General features: G+C 33.7%; 1 protein-coding gene across 1 annotated transcript in view; it reads left to right on the top strand.

Moving 5' to 3' along the window:
- The window catches only part of NFX1 (nuclear transcription factor, X-box binding 1), an 85269-nt gene that overhangs the window by 56457 nt on the left and 3046 nt on the right, over window positions 1-25766 (top strand). The window contains exons 16-23 of the mRNA XM_051997166.1: window positions 3854-4084; window positions 6904-6977; window positions 11376-11477; window positions 12320-12361; window positions 13463-13558; window positions 19856-19922; window positions 20458-20603; window positions 22827-22931. Coding sequence (XP_051853126.1) covers window positions 3854-4084; window positions 6904-6977; window positions 11376-11477; window positions 12320-12361; window positions 13463-13558; window positions 19856-19922; window positions 20458-20603; window positions 22827-22931 — 863 coding nt within the window. The remainder of the gene's footprint in view (window positions 1-3853; window positions 4085-6903; window positions 6978-11375; window positions 11478-12319; window positions 12362-13462; window positions 13559-19855; window positions 19923-20457; window positions 20604-22826; window positions 22932-25766) is intronic.

Genomic DNA, 25766 nt, shown 5'->3' with positions numbered 1-25766 from the left:
CTAAAATCTCTGTTACATATTGTATTTCCATTGTAGGGAAGAAACTACCTTGTTTTTTCTTTTTATTCTTGTATTACTTGCACATATGAAAAACTTAATAATTTTAAAAAAAATTTATCCATTGAAAAGGAACAGAATAGCTGTTCCTAAAAGGGAAGTGATAGAGCAGCATTATAATTTATTAAGAGGGCAACTAAGGTAGAGGCAGTGGCAGCAGTGGATAGAGTGCTAGGTTCAAAGACAAGTCAAATTCAGCCATAGGCTTTAGCTGTGTGAATCTGGACAAGTCACTTAACTCTGTTTGCCTCAGTTTCCTCATCTGTAAAATGAGTTGTGGAAAAGAAAAGGGCAAACTACCCCCATATTTTTGCCAAGAAGACCCTAAATGGGGTCACAAAGAAGCAGACATGACTTAACAACAAATTTTTTTTTTTTTGGAATGTTAATTTTTTTTTAAATAACTTTTTATTGACAGAACCCATGCCAGGGTAATTTTTTACAACATTATCCCTTGCACTCTCTTCTGTTTCGATTTTCCCCTTCCCTCCCTCCACCCCCTCCCCCAGATGGCAAGCTGTTCTATACATGTTAAATAGTGAACAACAAATGTCAAGAGGATATACTCAGCTAAGGGCATCTAGGGACTCACCAATTTTAATTTTGGCTTTAGCTTTCTGACACTCTTCTTATAGAACACTGCCATACTTCTCTGTTAATTTTCCACTACTATCCACTACCCACACATGCTTCTGTTTTTCTTACATGACAAGACTTTTAAAGTGTAAGGCAAAATTTAAAGTGCATCAAAAGCAGTCTTTCTAGACAAGTCTCTTCATCTTTGTGTCTTTGTAAAAGATTTCTATTTGAGAGGTTTCTATTCCTCCTGATCTGATTTTTTTTTTTCCTGTAGAATTTTAGTCCTTAGGTTCTTACTTATTCGTCTACTAAACCTTTTAAAATTTGCTTTCTTAAAATCAAGAAGGCCAGATTTCCTTCTTCCTATCACAATTTCTAAAATGGCATAGTAACTTTTTTTTAAGATTCCAATCATTTCTTTTTCAACAACCGGTTCTTCCTTGAATGTGAGAATCAGATCCAGAAGTATGGAGGAAGTTTTTAAGGCAAGCTATTAATTCAACTGATCTGCTTTTGGAAATAAAGTTTGAGTAGATATTGAGACCAGTAGTCTTCAGACTTTGAAGTTGCATCCCTATGTGTAAAACAGTGTTTGTGTACATAAACATTTCTTCCTTTCCCCTGGCTTCCTTCACACCACTTCAACTAGATTAGTAACCATCTCAAAATCAAGGACTTTCATTTTTGTCTTTGAATTCCCAGAGCCTAATATAGTTTTGGGTACATAGTCATTTAATAAGTGTTTCTTGATTGATTATCATCTTCCACCAACCCACAGGACCTAATGCCCTGGTTTTAGATGCTTTTTCCTGAATTTTAGCTTTCATTTGTCCCTGCCACTATCGGGTTGCCCTGATGTGTCCCCCTGTACCACACTACCAAAAATAGCTACCATTTTTCCTTTAATAATATCAACCTGTTTCCATTCTTTTTATCCTCCTCACACATGTTAAAACAATTTGACATTTAAAAAAAAAAAGTTTTGGGGCAGCTAGGTGGTGCAATGAATAAAGCACCAGTCCTGAAGTCAGAAGGACCTGACTTCAAATCTGATCTCAGACACTTAACACTGCCTAGCTGTGTGATGTTGAGCAAGTCACTTAACCCCAATTACCTCAGCAAAAAAAAAAAGTTTTGAGTTCCAAATTCTACCCTCCTCTCTCCCTTTCCTCTTCCCTCTCTAAGTTGAGAAATAATCAAATATAGTTTATACTTGTACAATTATGTAAAACATTTGCATGTTAATCATTTTAACCAAGAAGACTTGAGAGAAAAAATGAAAGAAAAGAAGGGCAAAATAGCATGCTTTAGTCTATTCAAACAATATCAGATCTTTCTGTGGAGGTGAATATTATGTTTCATCATTAGTCCTTTGGGATTGTCTTAGATCATTGTATTGCTGAGAATAAGGCACTAATAGTTCTTCATCAGACAGTATTGATATTACTACATATAACATTCTTTTGGTTCTGGTCACTTCATTATGCATTAGTTCAACATTCTTTTGGTTCTGTTCATTTCATTATGCATCAGTTCATGTCAGTCTTTCCAAATTTTTTGAAATCATCCTGTTTGTCATTTCTTATAGCACAATTTAATTCCATTATACTTATATACCACAGCTTGTTCATCAGTTCCCCGATTGATAAGTATATCTTCAATTTCCAATTCTTAGCCACCACAAAAAGAGCTGCTGTAAATATTTTTGTACACATAGGTCCTTTTCCCTTTTTTGAGGGGGAAGAGAGGGAGGATGTCTTTGGGATATAGACCTAGCAGTTTTGCTGGATCAAAGGGTATATATAGTTCCAAATTGCTTTCCAATATGGTTGAATGAGTTCACAACTCCACCAACAGTGCATTAGTTTCCCAGTTTTTCCACATCCCCTCTGAGTTTAACATTTTCTCTATTTGTCATATTAATCAAACTGATAGGTGTGAGGTGATAACCTCAGAGTAATCTCAATCTTTTGAAGACTCTCCCACAAGCCCTGAACATGGTGGTTTTGGTTGTGCTGCTGTTTCTAGGCAGTTTTTTCTAAACTCCTGGCTCAGTCCTATTCTGTTCATACCTACTTAGGATCTGTTTTCTAAACCCTTCATCTCTTTCTTCCTTCTGTTCAGATGACCTATAGTAAATTCTGATGGTAATTGCTTCTCTTCCTCTACTTACTTTCACTTAATGTCTTCATATCATCCCCTGTGATTCCTAGATTCCCTCATATGAATCCCTAGCATCTAGCATATGTGCTAGGCACATACAAGGGCTTATATATCATATTTTTCATCTTGTGTCTTTTGAATGAGGTTTGTCTTTTTCACAATCATAATCTAGTCACAGAGCTAATCCCACTGAGTCTCAATGATAACACTTGGTATTACTTCCTTGCCTTAGAATCTCCAGTTACTTTTGTTTGTTCATCCTTTGAATGTGGATATCTGAGGCCACGGGTTTTATTGATGGCTTCTTAGATTTTGTCTTATGAATTACTGAGCATCTCTCCTTGTATATTTTAATTGTTCCCTATATTATTGAGCTTGGTAGATATTTCTAATCAGTTTTCTCCTTTATTCTCCATTTTCAGTTTTTTAAAGTATCTTTGTTTATTTTTGTCACACTCTTAAGCAAAAGTTGTTAGATGCATTCCCCTCCTTGAACTCATTTTCCTTTATTTTAAACTATGATTCCACTGTCTTAATTTTCCTGGTCAAAACAGATTGATTTATATCAGTGTGCTATACTATATTGAAGGATGGTGTTTAGGTTTCAGTTTGTTTATGTGGAAATTGTTATTTCCTCCCTACCCCCCTAAGCCACCTCATTTTATAAGTAATGGAAGGATAGGCATGTCACATAATAAATGTTACAGATAGTCCTGGAGATGGATACCTGTATTAACTTTAGATACCATTAAGTTGGTCTTGTTAAGTATTGGAGCTTTTGGTTGGTCTGTCTTGGCAAATAGAAAAGAAAGAAAATATTAACCTGTTGTTTGTCTAGGTTTATATTGAAATGGGAGATTTGCTTTGGTAATGGCAATTCTTAAAATCTCAAAAAATAATTTCTTCATTCAGCATTGATAATTGGTTCACTTTTGAAAGATTATGATCCAAATTACATGGATTTTTCTTTTTAAAATTAGAATGTTTTTAATTTTATGTTTTAATTTTTTAAAATTAATTTTCCATTTCAGCATAATTTTTGTGTCCTTTTTAGATACGTTACAACATTCCTTGTCATCTAACTGAAATCTCTTGTGGACTTCTCTGCAATCAAATGTTAAAATGTGGAATGCATAAATGTAAAAGGATTTGTCACAAAGGAGAGTGTCTTATAGATGAAGTCTGCAAACAGCCTTGTACAATCGCTAGAATCGACTGTAATCATCCTTGTATGGCTTTGTGCCATCCATCATCACCTTGCCCTATGAATTCTTGTAAAGCAAAGGTGGGTAAGCCAATTAATAGAAAAAACTTTGTTAGCAGTTATACTACTACTTTATTATCCTAAATTAGTTATCCACCATAACACTACCTATTTTGGAGATGTTCTCGTGACCATTTTAAATTTGCTTCTGTGTTTGCCTACTTCCATCAGCACACACTTATTTAGGTTCTTCTCGTCCTCTTCTAATCTGTAATTTCCCCAACTGTTTTCTGTCAAAATTCAATGTCTTCCTGTCTTTCTCTCTGTCTACCTGAATGAAGATGTCTTCTTTATACTTGATAAACATGGAAATGGGAATGATCAGGTTATATGGGTAAGGAGACTGAACTGAATAAAATGAAAGGGATGCTTTGGAGAATGTCAAAAGATAAGTTAGAAAAATTATGGGGGAAAAAAAATCTCCTCATCATAGGATTTTTTTCTTTTTCTCCTTTGATGACCAGTGTTATGTTAAGTCCAACATGTCCACAGTTAAGCTTCTTGTTTTTTTCTGCTAAACCACTTTCTTTTAGCCATTTTTTCCTATTGCTGTCAGTGATACTACTATTTCAGTCTCCCAAACCAAACATTTGACTCATCTCTTCCAGAATTGTGGACCATTCTGTTGTTAGAACATGATCTTGGAAAACTTGCTCTATCTAAAACAAATGGATGATCCATCTAGTTAACCAGTCTAAATTTTTTTCCGATTATAAATAAATTTCACTTTGGATTTGATGAAGAAACTAGATTAACTATCATTGGGACCTTTCAGCAGGCGCAAGAAAGATCAGTATTTTATAGACTGAGGATTTAGTTTCTGAAATTCATGAGCATCTCTGCCTTCTAAAAGAAAAAAGGAAAGTGCTGAATAGGTTTGAACTGTAAATTAGTGGAGAAGGATTCATTTATATTTTAGGGAAGAACAAAGATAATTGTATCATTGCAGGGTTAAGATTGCCAGTTATTACTATTTCCCCCTATAGTTTCTAATTGTAAAAATCTTTAGAAAACTTAATTGATAATTGTTGCTTCTTTAAAGTCAAGAGGGCTAGAAGAGAAGCAAAAAAAAATTATTGGGCCTGGGAGAAGGAACTTAGATAGGGATTGGGTGATGGTGGAAAAGAATGCATGGACCCAAGACTGATCATTGACTCATGGGCTCATCTCTCTTCCTTTTATGTTGTTCAGATTTGCTCCTTTCCTTTTATTCTCAATACCACCACACTAATCTAAACTTTGATGATTAGATCTTTCACTACTGTGACATTTCTAGCTAGTCTTACTACTTCTTGTGTCTCCTTTTTTCATCTTATTACTCTTCTGCCCAAGAACTTATGGTGGGTGGCCTTCTGTATCAAGTTCCAGTTCTTCCTGACTTTCAAAGTCTTTTATAACCTGCCTATCTAACTTTATCTTGTATTCAGGTTTTTATAGTGTTATGACAGACCTTAAGTGTCATAAAATCCAATTTCTTCACTTTATAAGTGAAAAGGTAAAGTTACTTTCCCAAATATTTACAGCCAGTTAGTGGCAAGTTTTCAGATTTCTTATTCCCATTGTTTTTCCTACTACATCAGACTGCCTCCTTTATTTATAGCATCTTCCAGATCTTTTTGTAACTGTCAGAAGCACCACCATCCTTACACTTAACTCATTTTCACATCCTCTGATTGATCCTTATCTCCCTATCACTGTCCTTCATATCATATAACTAATCATTTGCTAATTTTCACCGATTCTACCTCTCCCTCATCTCATTCAACTCCTTCTCTCCTTCTGAAGTATTGCTGTTTCTTCCATATTAGCTTTTGTGCCACAATTATGGTTGTTTTCATCAATCTAGCCTCTACATATCTGCCAAAATGGTATTTCTAAAGCACAAGCATGAGAATACCACTCCCTTGCTGAAGTAAACTTCAGTGGCTCCCTCTTGCCTCTAGGATCAAAAACAAATTATTGTTTGATATTTTATAGCTTTTACAACTATACAGCCTAGATTTTAGCAAAACTGGCCTTTCTCTCCCTCTCCCCTTTCTCCCCCCCCCCCTTCATCCTCCCCCCCCCCCCTTCCTCCCTCTCCTTCTCTAGTAGTGCACTTCTTCCATAAGGTACTTCTTCCTCACATCTGTGCTTCATATTTGTATGTGTTTCCCTTCCAAGCATAATTATATTCTGCTAAAAGCTACTAAAGATATAGCCACAAGTGTCTCCCATGTTGAAATTAAGTTGGATTTATATTGTTTGTATTTTGAATGTGCTGTTCTATGTATATTATGTTTCCCTTGTTAGATTGTAAACAATTTGTGAGCAGGGGTAGTTTTTGTTTCTGTATCCCCAGATACCTAGCATAGCACCTTGGCACATAGTAGGCATTTAATGCTTGTTGATTGATTTGTTTACATTTATTTTTCTTATCTAACCAGTTAAATGAGATTTGGGGTCAGTGACTCTTTTGTGTGTTTTCCATGTTCCATTCCACAATGTTGGCAATTTACTCAGTATATATGTATAATGGGAGTTTCATTTACTGATGTGGAGTGAACTAAATTTAAAATTTTATAACAAGGAGACTTCCTCAATCCAGTTATTTGTAAAGCAATTTTAAATCTCATAGAAAATACAGTTTTCCTTAAAATCATCATCCTCATTTTGCAAGTGAAGAAACTGAAGATCCAGGACAAGGAGATTTTGCATGGTTAAAAACAACAAATGTAGTGTCTTAAAACTAAGCTAGAGAGGGGGTAAATCTCCAAAAACTGTGATTACAGTGTATAGGCTGATGCTGGTGTCAACTGTGGCTTTATACTGACAACTGATGAGTTGTAATATAATTATAGGTGGAACTACAGTGTGAATGTGGAAGAAGAAAAGAGACCATGGTTTGCTCTGAGGCATCTAGTACCTATCAGAGGTTGGTGCTATTAAGCTTTTCTTTCTGTCCAAATTTTCAATATCTGAATAATACTTCTCGGTTTTCACAGTGGTTTCTATCATTTCATTTTATTCTCATAAAACGGATAGTATCCCACTTTACCGATGAGAGTGAGAGCTAGACAAAGTAAGTGACTTTAAAATCCCACTGCTCTTTGGTGACAAAGATGGAACTGAGACTTTGGCTTTTAGACTTCACACTCTTTGTCATCTGCCATGTTAAAGCCCCAGGCAGCCATGGATGAAGAGGAAGGAGCTTTCATTCTCTCTCTCTCAGGCTTTAGAAACCTTTAGGCAAGGAAGATAAAGATGATGAAAGTGAAGTCCTTGAGCAAAGCTGGAGAGACGAGCAAGGCAGGAGTGGGATAAGGTTTCAACATCTAACAATAGACACCAATCTTTTGGCTATTGTTGGTTTTTTTTTTTTTTTAACTTAATAGTATTTTATTTTCCTAATTATGTGTAAAGATAATTTTCAATATTCATTTTTGAGAGATTATGACTTCCATTTTTTTTTTTTCTTTCCCTCCTCCTCAAGACAGCAAGTAATCTTGTTTGGTTATAGGATATACATCTACAGTAATTTTAAACATTTCCATTGTGAATGTGTGGAACAGAGTGGATTTGTGGATGACTTTTGAGAGTTGAGATTAAAAATAATGTGGAATATGTTTGTAGTGTATTATCTTTGTTATTCCAGTGAAAATGAATCATGATCTCTGTGTATGAGATTGACTTGAAATGGAAAGATTTTCTTTAAGCCGACAGCATTTTTTAGATGTCCTTTACAAATACAGTTACATATTACTAATCTTTTTGCTTCTCTATCTGACTGTTGATACATAGAAAGTCTAGAAAGAGAATTTTAGTATTAGAAGATGATTTTGAAATAACTTAGTCTATCTTTCTTGCTGTTACATGAATCTATTACATCCCTAGCAGATTGTCTCCAGCTTTTAAAAACTTCCAATAATGTTTTGCTCACTACCTCACAAAGTCGCTAATTTCATTGTTTCACAACTGTACTTGTTAGAAATTTCTGTTTTTTACTAATTCTTCCTTTGCCTTCTAGAAAATGTCTTAATTCCACTACTGCATAAAAGAGGAAGACCTGAGTTCAGATCCTCACTAAGACACTAACTAGTCATGCAATCCTAGATAAGTCACGGCACCTCTTGGCCTGAATTTCCTTATTTGTAAAATGGGGATAATACTAGCACTTATCTCAAAGAATTGTTGTGAGGATTCGGTGAGATAACATACATAGATCACTTTGTAAAACTTAAAGTAATGTACTATGTAGGCTGTTATTATGTGAAGTCGCTCTTCTGCATTGATTCAGTTAATTTTGAACCCAACTTTTAAGATTTTACTTTTGACCTTATTGGTTTTCATCTCCATAAATCTGATCTTATAATTATTTCATTCATTATATTAGCCATTCTTCTTAGCATGGTGGTATATGCGGATTTGATGGATATCAAAAGATCCATCCAAGTTAGTGATTTAAAAAAAAAAAAAAAAGGCTGAACAGGAAAAGATTAAGAATAGAGCCTACCGGTATACCCTAGGGCCTTTCCTCTAGAATAACATTATTATTAATCAACATTCTTTGTTCATGGTTATTCAATTAATTAAAAATCTCTCTGTGTTATCATCTGTTCTTTCCCCATCTCATTCATAAGGGTATTTTGGAAAAGTATGTTACATAAATTTTTAAAATCAAGATTCAGTAGAGCGACAACGTTCCCTTAATGTACTAAACAATATTTACTCTTAATGCTTCAGGGATCCATCAATGTAAATATTCTTGTAAAAAAATTATTTTATTTTTTTTCAATGAGGACAAAAATCCATCTTCTCTCACCTTCTTTTAACTGCTTTTCTCACTCCATTTCGCCATTGAGAGTGAAGAAAAGACAAAAACCTTGTTACAAACACATAAAGGCAAATAAAACAAATTTCTAAATTGACCATGACCAAAAAGTATATGTCTCATTTTGTATTCTCAATTGAGTCCTTCACCTCTCCATCTGGATATAGGTAACCATATTTCATCATTACTCCTGTGGAACTGTGGGCTGGTTATTACATTGATTAAAGTTTAGAGTTGTTTGTCTTTACATTTTGTTGCCTCTGCATGAATCATTCTCATGATTCTGTTCACTTCACTCTGCATCAATTCTTATAAAGTTTTTCCATCCCTATTATTCTTTCTTGCAGCACAATATATTCCATTACATTTATATACCATCACTTATTCAGCCATTTCCCAATTGTGGGTGCTTTTATTTTGGTTATAAGTCTGTGACCACTCCTTGCCTTGGTTCACAGCATCTTTTTGGGTGCCAGTACATGTTGCATATGTCCTGGCATACTGTTCCCAGTGTCCTCGAATCTCTCTAAATCCCCATGCTGACCTGGGCAGGAAAGTAACTCACTGTGACTTTTTCTTGGATTTCTCTGTCAGGATTCAGTTTAATGTATTTTCTAGATTTGTTTGGAGGCATTTTAAATCGGTGAGGGGTTTCTTGATGCATCATTTCCTACTGCTACTGCGCTACTCTACCATTTTGTCTCCACCAGTATTCTTTCCTTTAATAGATAATCTTGGTGAATCTCTAAGACCAGAGACATTTATTACCTAGTCTATAGTTCTGTGGTGTTGAAACTTTCTGCATTTAGCTTTATCTACATAACACTCTGCTTAATTACAAGGCCATAGCTGAAATTTTCCCAGCTTGGTACACAACTTGCCAGAGTTTATACTCATTTGGCATAGCCTTTGAGAGCCCAAGATCAGCAATAAAGCATAAAGGTTGCACTTTAGTGAAAGATCAGGCTTTAATCTTATAAAAATAGGAAATGTAGTTAATTTGGCATAATTTTGTCAATGAAGATCATATTAGGCATGTGATCCCAGAAATTTTCCTATAGTTTAGTCCAGTTCATTCTGGCTACACAGTGCCAGAACCAAAATCTCCAGGCTTTTTAAATGTTTCATCTTTTGAGTCCCCAGAATTGCACACCAAATTCTGACCTTATTTATGATATCTAGGTTTTATTTCTTTTCTTTTCTTTTCTTTTTTTTTTTTTTGGATGAAAATAGGAAGTGATTTTTAATATCAGGGGAAATTATAGTATTGAACAGAATAAATATTAGCAGCCAAAATTATTTTCCAAAAGTGCGAATCTATTTGTCAAGCTTTTTATTTTCAAAACATATGCACGGATAATTTGACAACATTGACCCTTACGTAGCCTTGTGTTTTAGATTTTCTCCTCTGTCCTCCCATCCCTTCCCCTAGATGGCAAGCAATTCAATATATGTTAAACATGTTAAAAATATATGTTCAATCCAATATGTATAAACATTTATATAATTCTCTTGCTGCATAAGAGAAGTCAGATCAAAAAAAGAAAGTAAATGAATAAGAAAACAAAATGCAAGTCAACAGCAATAAAAAGAGTAAGAATGTTATGTTGTGATCCACATTCAGTTCCTACAGTCCTTTCTCTGGGTATAAGATGGCTCTCTTCATCACAAGATCATTGGAACTGGCATCAATCATCTCATTGTTGGAAAGAGTCATGTTCATCAGAATCGTATAATACTGATGTTGTCGTGTACAATGGTCTCCTGGTTCTGCTCATTTCATTTAGCATTAGTTCATGTAAGTTTCTCCAGGCCTTTCTAAAATCCTCCTCCTGATCACTTCTTATAGAACAATAATATTCCATAACATTTATATACTATTACCTATTCAGACATTCTCCAAGAGGTTTTATTTCTCAGCATCTGGAGATCTAAAGACTATTGACCTGAGAGTCACAAAGTTGGGATGATGATAGGAGCTCTGAATTTTCCTTTCCTTTAAATGAGATTTACCTCCTTTTATTATTACCTCTCTGTTTTTAGGCCTGGTTCGAAATATTTGTTTTTGAGATATCACCTGGCAGACTTAGCAGCTTTTTACCATATTGTTTCACATAAATATGAGAATGTAATTTTGTAATAAGACATTTTAGGACTATATAAATTATGAAGAGAAGCAGCATGGCATAAGGAATAGAGAGATAGCCTTGGAGTGGGAAAGACCTGCATTCAAGTTCTGCCTCTGATACAAAGTAACTAGGTGTACCCCTTTTCCCCAGCTAACATTTTTAAGACATTAATTTGCAGATCTGCATTTAAAGAGAGACTTTTCCTTATTAGAAGTTTCCTATATCAATGAAATAATAGATCTGGTCCTAAGTAAATAAATTATCAATAAATAAACAAATTGTACCTATTAGGGAAGATTTTCTAAACTCATTAGATTTAGTCAAATTCCTTTTTTTTTTTTCCTTATCACATTAATATTTTTTCTATTCTCAGGATTGCTGCTATTTCTATGGCTACTAAAATAACTGACTTACAGCTTGGAGACTCGGTGGAAATAAGCAATTTGATTACTAAAAAAGAAATTCACCAAACCAGGTAATTTTTAAAAAGGAAATAAACATACAGTCTCAAATAATTTTCAAAAGTAGAAAATAGCTTAATGCTACAAAAATTGTGAAACATACATTCGATGAGTACCTTTAGATGCTTTTTTTTCTTCTTTTGACTTTTCAGTCAGATTGTTTTCCCTCTATATTATGGTTAAGATTAGCATCACATTAAGAAATTGATATTTTTGGTGGATGAAGAATGTAATTTTGAAACATGGTATAATAAATGGGAAGGAATGGTTTTGATGTGAAGCTACAATTAAAGACTTTGGATAACATTTGAACATTGGACATTGGCAAGTAAAACTAGGAGAGAGCCAGATAAATTTTTTCTCAATGCGCTGTGCCCTTTCTCTTACTTCTAAGGACCAGAAAAATGAATTCCACTTCTTTGACACACCCTACTACCTTGACTTATCTAAGAAGACAGAATAAATTGGTTTCTCTAATCTGGGGACCTGCCTGCTTCTCAATGAAGGATCTGGATCCCTGGATTCCATGATTAAGGGGAAGGTTGTACAGAGAATGACTAAGGATACTAAGACATGCTTAGATGGTGATAGATCAGTCATTATATTATAAAACTTAGCCCTTATGAAAAACAAGATTACTATTTTAAAAATCTTCTTTTGGAGCAGATTTCTTGAATTCTACTTTTAAAAAATATACTATATCGACACACTTTCATGGCTTAAATAAAGCCTAAACTTTGTGAATATTTAATAGCTACATTAAATTATTGTACTTTGCACTGTTTTTAGTTTTCATGATAAAAGTATACTCAGAAGCATTTATTCTATTTCTTTTTTTTTTCTTATGCTGATCAAGGCTTCAGTGTGATGAAGAATGTTTAGCCCTAGAAAGGAAAAGGTAAGTTATATGTCTTATCTGTTTAAAATAAGTTTTATGGAATTAACTTTTAAATCTGTAAAATGGGGATGTGGGAAAGGAGTAGATTAGACCATGCTTTCCCATTTAAAATCCTATAAACTCTTTAAAGAAAATAGTTATCCCTCAGATCAAGTATTTTATTCAACAACTCTTATGTGCTTAACATTGTGGTAGGCATCATAGGGGCTACAAGAGAAACATTGATAAACTGTGTATATTTAAATAAGCAATAAACATGATTTATTTCCTTAATGTAGTCCAGTTGTCCACAGCACAGTAATTTCAGACCAGCACTCTTGATTCCATCTGAGAGGTTATATACAAAGAAAATAGCTAATTTTGCAGCAGACTTCTACACTGTGTATAATCCACCTCCCCAGCCTATTTGCTCCACTGTACTTCCAGAGCATTGTTGAATATTCCACAGGGGAAAAATCAGAGGATACAGTAGTAATAAATAATAATTCTCAAATTGTAAACATATTCTATGGTGAATTTCACTTGGATTAATCCTTCCTCACAGTTAAAAAAAAAAGATAATTTTTAAGTTCAGCATCAGTGTCATCCCAAAGAACAGCTGGCAACATTAGAAATTATTAGCTTTACATTATAAAAAGGAATGGGACATGTTTAGAGAAGCAATAGGGAAAATACATATGAAACCATAAACATAATATTAGTGAATGAATATTTGCCCTAGATAAAATACTATTGATTTCATTTGGATTTCCATTTTTATTCTATTTAAATTTACCTTAATTATTTAAGTTTTCTCTCAGCCTTAGACATGATTTAATACACTTCACTGCACAGCTACCCTTATTAAAGTACTTCAGCATAATTTAAACTGCTCTCAACGAAAATGAACAATTCAACCCTTGTTACTTCCTTAACCTTCTCTTTTAAGCTAAATAAGTAATTCATTTTTAGCATATATTTTGCGTTTTTCATTTATATTTGCAAAAAAAAAAAATTAGTCTCCATTTACTATTTGTCCTGTACTTTCCTGATTTTTGTTTGTTTTTTACTTATATTTAACAACCAGTTACTGTAATTTGCCCATTTCTTTCTTAATTTCAGGCGACTAGCAGAGGCTCTTAATATCAGTGAAAGTTCTGACCCTTTTAATGTACGGTCTGGGTCAAGATACAGTGATAGCCTGAAAGAAGATGCTAGGTATGTGGCTTGTGGGGCTTTGGGGCAAGTACTTTGCAAAACGAAAGACCTATTAGATAATTTAAGATTTATGATTATTTGTGAAGGTACTAATAAAAATTCTGTTTAATTTTCTTTTCTAATGAATTCTGTTATTTTAAAAATATTTTTCACTGTCTTAAAATTGTTCAGGAAAGTGACAAGCGATTAAAACTCATCAAATTTTACCACATTATCTCAGTTAAGTTACAAGAGCTATGGGAGTCATCCTTAACTTCTAGAAACTAAAGAATAGAGAGATTATAGCTGTATTAGACACAACAGGATTCTTAAAACTTCATTGTGGCATTTTAAAATGGCAGAGAAAAAGCTGAATGAAGAGAATGTCTTCTCTCATCTTGTAATTTCTCATCTATACAGAGATTTCCCTCAAAGATTCATTTTGTTTGCCCGACTATACCTTCTCATTTTATGCTACTCTTGCCCATAAAACCTCTATAAAGAATACATTGGTTGCTAGATGCTTTTCTTAGTTTCTCTTAATATTAAAGTGGGCATCAGTGAGTACAAACTCTCTCTCCATTGATCATAGATATCTTTTGTGCTGATTTTTGCAAGCAGTTCAACTTAGGTAATGTGCTGCAAGCCTGTTAATACACACTGGTATATTGTTTGATTGTTTGATTAATCCATAACTTTGATTCATTGAAGTTGTCAAGGAATTTGAAGAATATTCTAAAAAGATGATTTTCTTGTTTCAAGGAGAAGCCTGGGATTGTTGAAAGCACTCTGCAATTCCCTAAATACAATTCGACCTTTTTTCACTCTGGGAGTTTTTGTCTATCTACATTGTCTGTCCAATAGATATATACTAATGGGCTATTCAGTATCTGTCCATCCAACTATATTGTATAGTTGACACAGTAAATATTGTTTATTCATCTATTATTTTTTCCCCTTTTTAGATTATTAAGCTGACTATAGTGATTTCAGATCTAATTTAGATGTCTCTCTAGAATTATAGTTCTTGTGCAATCAACAAAATGTTTGAGAGGACCTCACTATCCCTAGAGAAATTCTTTTTTTTTAAATTTTTATTTGTTTTTAATAGATTTATTTCTTTAAATATTTCCTAATTCCATGTAAAAACATTTTTTAAATTACTTTTTAAAATTTTGACTTCCAAATTTCCTCCTCCTTTTCTTGAGAAGGCAAGCATTTTGATTTCAGTTATACATGTGAAGTCATGCAAACCCTATTGCCATATTATCCATGTCACAAAAGAAAACAATAAAAATAATGTAAAAAACAAGTATACTTTCATATGTTTTCCAATAGAAAACATCATCTGCATTCAGAATCTTTCTCTGAAAGTGGATAGAATTTTTCATCATGGGTCCTTTGGAATTATCTTGGACAGTTATCTTTTTTTTTTTTTTTTAAGGTTCTTTTAAAAAAAATTTGTTTTTCTGATTATACATGTATATTAACAAAAGTTAATACACATTTCTTTATGAATCATTGGGAGAGAAAAATCAAAACAAAAGGAAAAAACCACAAGAGGAAAAAAAACAAAATGAACTATAGCATATGTTTCATAGAATATGTTGATTTATATTCAAAATCCATACGCTTTCTGAATGCAGATGGTGTTTTCTATTGGAAAACATATAAACTTAATCAGAATAGATAAATCTTTTACAATTGATCATCCTTGAAATATTGTTATAATTGTGAACAATATTCATTTCATTTTGTCTGAGTTCATTTTTCTAAAATGTTCCTGCTTGTGTTTCTTATGCTAATGTGTTCCATTACAATCTCATATACTACAACTTGATCATTCCCCAGCTGATGAACATTCTGTCAATTTTCAGTTCTTTACCACCACAAAAAGCTGCTTTAAATACTTTTGTACAAATAGGTCCTTTTCTCTTTTCTTGGATCTCTTTGGGATACAAATGCTAAGTCAAAAAATATATACAGTTTTATAGTCCTTTGAGCATGGTTCCAAACCAGTTTATAATTCTACTAGCAGTATATTAGTGTCCCAATTTTTCTATATCTCTTCCAATATTCATCATTTTTTTTATCATGATAATCAAACTGATAGGTTTGAGGTGGTATCCTAGAGTGCTTTAATTTGCCTTAATTAAGGCAATTTAATCAACTAATGATTTATTAGCTAACAAATCATTATTCATTAATAATGATTTATTATTAATCAATGGTGATTTAGAATGTTTTTTCATATGTAGATATGAATAAATAGCTTTGGTTTCCCTCTCGATTTAAAAAATTTTTAAGTTTTATTTTTTTAATGGTATTTTATTTTTCCAAATACACATAAAGATAGTTTTCAACATTCATTTTTGTAAAACTTTGTGTTCCAAATTTTTCTTCTCCCTTTCCCAAGAAAGCAAGTAATCTAACATAGGTTAAATATGTGCAATTCTTTTAAACATTTCTGTATTTATGTGGTGCAAGAAAAAAATCAGACCAAAAGAGGAAAAAAAACCATGAAAGAATACAAACAAAAAGGTGAAAATAACTATGTTGTGATCCACATTCAGTCTCCATAATTCTCTCTTTGGATACAATTGGCATTTTCCATCCCAGTCTGTTAGAATTGCCTTGAATCGTTTCATTGTCCATCACAATTGATCATTGCATGATCATGTTCTTCTGTTTCTGCTCACTTCTCTCAGCATCAGTTCATATAGGTTTTTCCAGGCTTTTCTGAAATCAGTGTGCTAATCATTTCTAATAGAACAATAATATTCCATTACCTTCATATACCATAACTTATTGAATTATTCCCAACTGATACTCATTCAATTTCCAGTTCCTTACCATCACAAAAAGAGCTGCTACAAACAATTTCTGCACATTTGGGTCCTTTTTCCTTTTTTTTATTATCTCTTTGGAATACAGACCCAGTAGTGAAACTGCTAGATCAAAAGTTATGCCCAATTTTATAGTCATTTGGGCATAATTCCAAATTGCTTTCCAGAATGGTTGATCATTTCACAGCTCTACCAGTAATGTATTAGTGTTCCAATTCCTTACATTCCTTCTAGCATTTATTATCTTTTCCTATCATCTTAGCCAATCGGTGTGAGGTGGTACTTCAGAGTTGTCTTAATTTGCATTTCTTCATTCAATGGTGATTTAGAGCATTTTTTTATGTAACTAGGAATTAATTTCTTCATCTGAAAATTGTTCGTGTCCAATTGTTCTTTGACCATTTTATCAGTTAAGGAATGATTTGTATTCTTATCAATTTGAGTCATTTCTTTATATATTTTAGAAATGAAGCCTTTATCAGAAACACTGGGTATAAAAATTTTTTCCCAGAATATCTTTGATTTCTTCTGAAAACTGCTTGTTTATATCCTTTGACTATTGATCATGTGGGAAATGGCTCTTTTATAAATTTGATTTGGTTCTGTACTCAGTATATATTTGAGAGGAGGCCTTGAAAAACTTGCTATAAAATTTTTTGATATTACTTCATTGTCCCATCTTTTTTAACCCTAGGTTGCAATCCCATCTGGGGTTTCATAACTAAATGTGGAGATCACAAAATTATGATTTATTATCAGTAAATGTTTGATTTGTATACCTGTTTTATACCTATATACTCGGGGTTGCTTAAAAATTTCTTGGGTGAAAAAGGGTCATTAGTGGAAAAAGTTTTAAAAGCTCATCGTACCTTTTAGCAAAATGTAGTTTCTCTGATTATCCTTTTTAGTTAGGTTGATTTTTGTTTTTGCTTTGTCAGAGATTGAAATTGTTACTCCCTGCCTTTTTTTAAAAATAAGTTCAGCTGAAACATATTAGATTTTGCTCCAGCCCCTTATTTTGTGTCTTTCTGTTTCAAATCTCTCTTGTAAACAATATATTACTAGATTCTATTTTCTAATCTACTTTGCTATCTGCTCCTAGTTTATGGATGAGTTCCTCTCATTTACTTTCATAGTTATAACAACTAACTGTATATTTCTCTCCATCCCACTTTCTTATTTTTATCTTGTCCTTCTTTGAAACTATTTTTGTTCCAGCTCCAGCCTTTGTTACTCTTTCTTTTTGTCATCTTCCCTCCCTCTCCCCGCTTTTCTCTTATGCCCTTCTCCTCCTTTCCCTAGGGAATAAGTTATATTTTTGCACAAAACTAAGTGTATTTACATATTCTTCAGTCTTTCAACAAATTCTGCTAAGAGTGAAGTTCAAGAGTTGGTATCTACCACCATTTTCTCCTTCACTGTAAAAACTCTTCTTTGCACATCTCTTTTATGTGAGAAAATTTTTCTCATTCTACCTTTCCCTTTCTCTTTTTCCCAGTACATCCCTCTTTGTCAAACCTTCTTTGTTTTTAGAGATCATTACAACATAATTGTTGTACATTCATGCCACTATCTATGTAAAGTCCTTTTAACTATTCTCTAATAATGATTAAGTTCTTAGGAGCTATATGTATCATCTTCCCATATAGAAATGTAAACATTTGAAACCCTTGTGATTATCCTTTCATGTATTTTTTTTTTAACTATTCTTGAGACTTGTATTTGAAAGTCAGATTTTCTATTCAGCTATGGTCTTTTCATCAAGAGTGTTTGAAAGTCCTGTATGTCATTAAAAGTCCATGGAAATATGTCCTTGAAGTTTTGCTAGGTAGAATATTCTTGATTGTAATCCTAGTTCCTTTTTTTCTAGGATATCATAATCCCAGCCTTCTGTTCCTTTAAGATGGAAGCTATTTAAATCTGTGTGATCTTGACTGTGGCTCCGAAACGTTTTAATTGTTTCTGTCTTGAAGTCATTTTCTTTTTAACCTGGGAGCTCTGGAATTGGTCTATAATATTCCTGAGAGTTTTCCTTTGGGAATATTTTTCAGGTGGTGATCAGTATGTTCTTTCCATTTCTAGGACAAATTTTGTTTTATTTATAATTTCTTGAAATGTAGTGTCTAGGCTCTATCTCTGATTAGGGCTTTCAGGTAGTCCATTAATTCTTAATGTTTCAGAGTCAATAGTTTCCACTTGCCAATTCCGATTTTTAAGGAATTATTTTCTTCAGTGAGCCTTTGTACCTTTTTTTCTATTTAATCAATTCAATTTTTTTAATAAAGAATTCTTGTTTTTAGGGAAATTTTGTGCCTCTTTTACAAACATTAGGCCAATCTCTTTCTTAAGGTGTTATTTTCTTCAGCATTTTTTGTGCCTCTTTTACTAAATTCTTTATTTTCTTGCATCACTCTCATTTCTTTCCTCACCTTTCTACCTTTATCTTATCTTTTTATTTAACTCTTGCAGAAAATATTGTTGATCCAGTTAGTATTTTTCTTTCAGGTTTTACTTGTAGCTGTTTTCACATTGTTCTTTTCTTCTATTTATATATCTTAATTTTCCCAGGCACTGTAATAGCTTTTTATGGTTAGAATCTTTTTATTATTTTTTTTCTCTTTTTTCCCATTTGTTTCTCAACTTTGAACTTTATATTCAAGTTGGACTCTGCTCATCTGGGGGTAGAGAGGCACTATCCCAAACTTTCGTCTTTTTGAGGCTACTTTTTGAGTTGTACTAAAACTACATATAAGCAGTAGAATTGTTCAAGAGTGCCAGCTGAACTCAGTGCCAGTAGAGTTGTAATTTCTTTCTGACCAATTTTCTGACCCCTTTAACATCTCTGAGCTGAGAGCTCCTGAAGATGGTACTGTGACAGCCATTGCTGCAGTGGCAGTAGGCTCCAGACATCTTTTTACTTTGTTGTCACAAACTTCTGCTGATCCCCTAAGTTTTCTTACACCAGAAAAATGTCTTGCCTTGACCTTTTTGTTAGCTTTTCTGCTCCAAAATTGTATTTGATTGATTATTTTAAAGTTGTTTGGTGAAAGACAATGTTGAGAGTTCAGCCAAGGTGCTGCTAATCCATCATCTTGGCTCTGTCCCCTGATTTCTGCTTTTCTAAGAGTCCCCTAGACAATCAAGTCTGAGAAAAAGCTGAGAAAGACCATGGTAAAGATAGTTCTTTCCTCAAATTCCTCCCTACACAGCTGTCTGTGTACCGAGCCTTTGCCCCCTTTGCCCTCTTTGCTCTGCACCTTCCTTTCATTTTTCCTCTTTCATTCTATCCTTTCTCCAATCTCCAGTAATTCTCAAGTATCTGATAGTTCAATATTCAGTTTTCCCCTCTTAGTTTTCCTTCCTCTTGTCCTTTTCATATATGTTGGCCAGGGTTGGGAAGGTTATAGTAAACAAAATCACATTTGTTAGAAAAGGTTCATGGTAAGATAATTAAAATGATTTCTAATTGCAGGAAAGACTTAAGATTTGTCAGTGATGTTGAGAAGGAAATGAAAGCCCTGGTGGAAGCTGTAAATAAGGTTGGTAGCCAAAAATATGAATCGATGCCAAAACTTCAATTTGTAACACAAAAATAAATTTTACCTGCATTGGAGGTGATGCAACAATCTTGTAAAAAAAAAAAAAAAGTGGAATTAGAGAAGGAATGATTCATTTGCAGACAGACTTGGAAACTACAAAGATGACATTTGCATTGTTAGAAAGCATTTGAGTTTCTACTATGTGCCAGGCACTGTTAGTCGTTGGGGACACAAATTCAAGGAATGAAACAAGTCCTGCTCTTGAGATGTCTTATGGTACCAACCAAAGTGTGGGCTGGAAGGTGCAGTTTAAAAAATTATAAGCAGCCCTAAGGATCAAAAGACAAAACATAGTTTTGTATATGTAGTATTTAACTCCTGATTTTAAAGTTAGTTATATAATCTAGATTTCTTGGTTAAATACAAGTAATTGCCTGAAATCTTAAGTCAAAGGTTATTTATTTGCATCAGGAGTAATATTAAGAGTTTTAATATCTGAGTGATTTAAGTTATCTCTCTTCCTTTCTCAATACAGGGAAAAAATATTAAAAAAAGTCATTGCTACCCTCCTATGAATAGAGACCATCGAAAGCTCATCTATGAGTTGGCTCAAATTTATGGTATTGAGAGTGTGAGTTATGACAGTGAACCAAAGCGTAATGTTGTTATCACTGCAGTGAGGTATGTTATGTTTTGCTTTTCTATTCTGAGTTGTAGAAAAACTAATAGTAGTTTTAAGGTTTTGAATATTTCTCTCAAAAATAGATTTGCTTTTACATGGCAGCCTTACTATATAAAAATTCTAAATTTTGATTTACCATTTTGCTTCGCTTAGTGGAGCTGAATTACCCCAATATGTTTGAATGCTTGAAGAAATAGTAGCAGTTTGAAACTGTAGTTTCTGGTTTAATCAGTTGTTTTCCAGTGTCAGATGGGCTTTCCTGTTTGGAGGTGCGCATGCACATTTAGAGTTGGGAGGATGCACCTCTCAACTTTAACCCAAACCTAACCTAAATGCCATACAGTGGAATGCTGCTTTGCAAACACAGAGAACATAGAAGGACTACTCCCACTTAGTCTTCCAATCCAAGATTTCACAAAACAACACTGTTCTTATTATATATATATTATATTTTATATTATAGATAAGCATATAATTTCCCTTATGAAATTTAGCTTAGATGCAAGTAGTTGTTTATTATTCCTATGGAGAACTGGGACGGCTAGGTAGCACACTGGATAGAGCATTAGACCTGGAATCTGAAAAACTCATCTTCCTGAGTTCAGATCTGGCCTAAGAAAACTAGCTAGGGAACCCTGAGCAAGTTACTTAATCCTGTTTGACTCAGTTTCTTTGTCTGCAAAAGTGATCTGGAGAAGGAAATGGGAAACTACTCTGGTATTTTTGCTAGGAAAACCCTAAAAGGGGTCACAAAGAATTGGACATGATTGAAAGTGACTGAACAATAACAAAGGAGAATTTATTGCTCAGAGATTCATAGATTGCTCCTGACTTGAAGGTATATGGGTCTTTCTGCTATGGCTAATAGAAATATTATCTCTGCAAAGAGATTATTGTTTGGGTTGTTCAAAGATGTCCTGACCTATGTGGCATACAATTAATAATTAGTTACCTTAGTCACCAGTCTTTTAAAAAGTCAGAATCAGCAATGAAGCAATGAACACAGTTTTTGCTCACCCTTAAATCTTAAATTATCTTAAAACATAAATGGTAACAATTGCTCATTCCCTAGTAATCTTTAATTGGATACATTAAAATCTTGCTACAATACATATTCCAAAATTGTAACTTGGAATTTCCCCTTCCCAGCTCACCCTTTTACCCCAATTTTATCATATACTTCTTGTTCTTTTGGGTTGATTGATTTGTTTTTAGCAGCCTGTCTTCCTGTCATCAGTAGGTCAGAATGACCTTTGCAGATATTACCTCATCTGCCCTACCTTCAGCATCTAAAACAAATTCTCTTGGAGACTTCTTTTCCTATCTTACTCTTTTCTTTGATATCTTAGAATTCATTTCAGGCCATTTCAAGGCATTAGCAGAACCATAACAAAGTGTTCCCTTCTTATTCCAGTTCTTACGGGCATTTTCCCAAGAAATTAGTCAGGGAACCAAAAGAGAACCAAAACTTATTTAAAAGGAAACTGACTCAGTTGAAAAATCAAACAGAAATATGGAATGCCTAGATTTTGAAGTTAAATTGTCAATCTTTTAAGTAATTAGAATGAAGAAAATGGAAATTTTCAGGTGAATAAACATTAGGTATAATAGTCAGACAGTGTATTTATTAGGCAACTACTTTGAGCCAGGTCCTGGGAATATGGAGACAAAAATGCTCCTGGAAAACTTAAATTCTATCAAGAGAAATTTGTGCATACATGTGTACATGTATGTACATATATATGCATGGTGTGTAAATTTTAAAACTAGACCTATGATTTTTATCAGTGTAGGGAATGTGCATTGTAGAACTTCCTCTACCAATGAAGATTAAGACCTTTTCCCTACAGTCTTTTTGTGGGAGTGGGCCACTGGAAGCTCGAGTGATTTGTCGAAAGTCACACAAGGTCATTTGTGTCAGAGGCAAAACTCACTCTGAGATTGCCTTGATTTGCATAGAAAATAAACAAACATACACACACACACACACACACACACACTAAACAAAAAGTAAAGTCTAAAAGGATCATGAAATACCTTCATTAGGAAACAGGTGGTGTTGAGGGGAATATTTACATATTGTCTATCCTATTAGAATATATGCTTCTCAAAAGCAAAAACAGCTCCTTCATATAGTAATAAATGAATATTTACTGAATAAATTACTGAATAAATGCTTGCTAACTAACTCCTATTTAATATTTTGTGTTTTCTTTTATTAGGGGGAAGTCTCTTTGTCCTCCTACCACTCTCACAGATATACTGGAGAGGGAAATGCAGTCACGCCCACCACCACCAATTCCTCATCACAAACAACAAACAGATAAGTAAGAATTCTTTATTTGTGCTAATAGAAGTAAAGAATTATCCAAAACCTTCTAAAGGTACACTTCAGTTTTGAAGTCTGATGACTTACATGTTTTTGTTCCACTATGCCTACAACATAAATAGCTATTTTCAGAGAATTGCAGAATGTTAAAGCTATAGAAGACCCCAATTATGTTTTGATCTCATTTGTATAGATGAGAAAATAGAGGCCCAAAGAGGTAAAGAGAAAAGTAGGGACTAGATTCCTAGTCCACTTTGTTATGATGTTATTAGAATATTCTAATTATTAGAAACATATTTAGAATGTTTTTTTAGAAAAATTATTAGAAATGTTTCAAAAAGAGACCATTCTACCTTTGTCCACATCCTTTTTGAAAGGAACTACTTAATGTGCTAGGGGCTTTCCTCTTGATCTCTGAATGTTATATAGATACCAGTGGAGTTTCTGAATTCTACTTTTCTTTTGCTCTCACTATATAGCTCCTTGATAATATCCTTTACACTACATCCGAGAAATTCTCACTGGTAAATGTTGCAATAACACACCCTCCCCATTAACCTTTAGGTGATCCATTCAGAGATTAGCATTTTGTGATTTGAAGCCATACAGCATCACTGAAAGAGTATTGATTACATATTTATAAATGGGCCTTTGTTTCATGGAGAAGCTGCACAATTTCGAAAAGTAATACAACTCACTTTTTCTTGCTTTTATTCCATTCTGGGCCAAGCTCTTTGGGTATCTGTAGCCACTGTCCAACTGATGGACCACTTTCATGGTTTTCCCTCCCTCCCTCCCAGTTGCTTTAGTCTGAACATCTTAGTCTTTATCTACTTAGTGTTTTCTATTGAATTTTTAGGCCACATTATTAACTATTTATCCTTTAGTAGGTTTATTATTATTCCAGGAATTAATACAATCAATCCAGTGTCTTACTGCAAACATGGGCATACCTGCTGATGGTGCTTTCTCTTAGAATACTCTTCTATCTATGCTGTATATTTCTTTGGAATTTCTGTAAATTTTCTTGGAATACCTCACTAAATATAGGAAAACCCATTTCCATTTGAACTCAGCACTGGAAAACATCCACAACTCTAGCGAGTATATTTACTTTTCTCTGATTTCCTTGCTTGGTATTAATAATTAGTGAGTCTTCAAAGTCATATCTTTTAAAGCAGGGGTTCTCAAACTTTTTTAAATAGCCTTTTATTTACAAGTTATATGTATGGGTAATTTTACAGCATTGATAATTGCCAAATCTTTTGTTCCAATTTTTCCCTTCCTTCCCCCCCATCCCCTTCCCTAGATGGCAGGATGACCAGTAGATGTTAAGATATATTAAAGTATAAATTAGATACACAATAAATACACATGATCAAACCGTTATTTTGCTGTACAAAAAGAATCAGACTCTGAAATATTGTACGATTAGCCTGTGAAGGAAATCCAAAATGCCGGCAGGCAAAAATATAGGGATTGGGAATTCAATGTAGTGGTTCTTAGTCATCTCCCAGAGTTCCTTCGCTGGATGTAGCTGGTTCAGTTCATTAATGCTCCATTGGAACTGGTTTAGTTCATTTAATTGCTGAGGATGGCCAGGTCCATCAGAATTGGTGATCATATAGTATTATTGTTGAAATATATAATGATCTCCTGGCCCTGCTCGTTTCACTCAGCATCAAATCGTGTAAGTCTCTCCAGGCCTTTCTGAAATCATCCTGTTGGTCATTTCGTACCAAACAATAATATTCCATAATATTTATATATCACAATTTAGTCAGCCATTCTCCAATTGATGGGCATCTACTTAGTTTCCAGTTTCTGGCCACTACAAAGAGGGCTGCCACAAACATTCATGCACATACAGGTCCCTTTCCCTTCTTTATGATCTTTTTGGGATATAAGCCCAGTAGTAACACTGCTGGATCAAAGAGTATGTACAGCTCAAACTTTTTAAATAGGGGGCTGGTTCACTGTCCCTCAGACTGTTGGAGGACCGGACTATAGTAAAAACAAAAACTTTGTTTTGTGGGCCTTTAAATAAAGAAACTTCATAGTCCTGGGTGAGGAGAATAAACGTCCTCAGCTGCCGCATCTGGCCCGCAGGCCGTAGTTTGAGGACCCCTATTTTAAAGGAATCTTAAATGATTTTACCATATATACCAGGTATTTTGATAGACCCCTTAAGGCAGCTTTTTCCTGTACTAAATCAAATTTTTTTATAATCAGCAAACAATAAGCACTATGAAAATTGATAATTTTCACATCTTTCAGGCAATGGTGATCATGCTATCTCCTGAAGGCTATCATTAAAAAAGCCTCTGTATCATTCCTTCATCAAGATGTCCTAAATATATATTTTTAGATTCCCATGTAGAAATAGAATAGTGAGAGTATAATTACTAATTTCTCTGCCCCCTTTCTCCTCCTCTTCCCCCCCAAAATATCTATTTTTGAAGGAGTATCACTCCCGCTTCCAGGTATAGAAAAATGAGCCCTCAAAGGCCTCAAAATATTACATCTCCTAATTGTATGTATATGTAGTCTAGTCCAGCTTTTCTCATCCTTTCTTTGATGTAATTTCTGCTTCATCTTGCAGATAGCAGGACTGTGATGTTAGATTTCATATATAATGGTTCTTTTGTCACAATTTGTTATAGACGTTTTGACAATCTTTTCCATTTTTCATAGATTCTTCTGTCTTTATCTGTAATGATTTAAAGCTTTATAGTCAATCAATAATCCTTCTATAAGTCATTTTCTGTCTACTACTTATTGTTTTATCAGGAATTACTACTTATAATCTTCTATTTCTTCTGTAAAATTTTAC

Source organism: Antechinus flavipes, chromosome 1 (genome assembly GCF_016432865.1).
Source record: "Antechinus flavipes isolate AdamAnt ecotype Samford, QLD, Australia chromosome 1, AdamAnt_v2, whole genome shotgun sequence".
Classification (NCBI taxonomy): Eukaryota; Metazoa; Chordata; class Mammalia; order Dasyuromorphia; family Dasyuridae; genus Antechinus; species Antechinus flavipes.
This window is presented reverse-complemented; position numbering and strand designations above follow the sequence as displayed.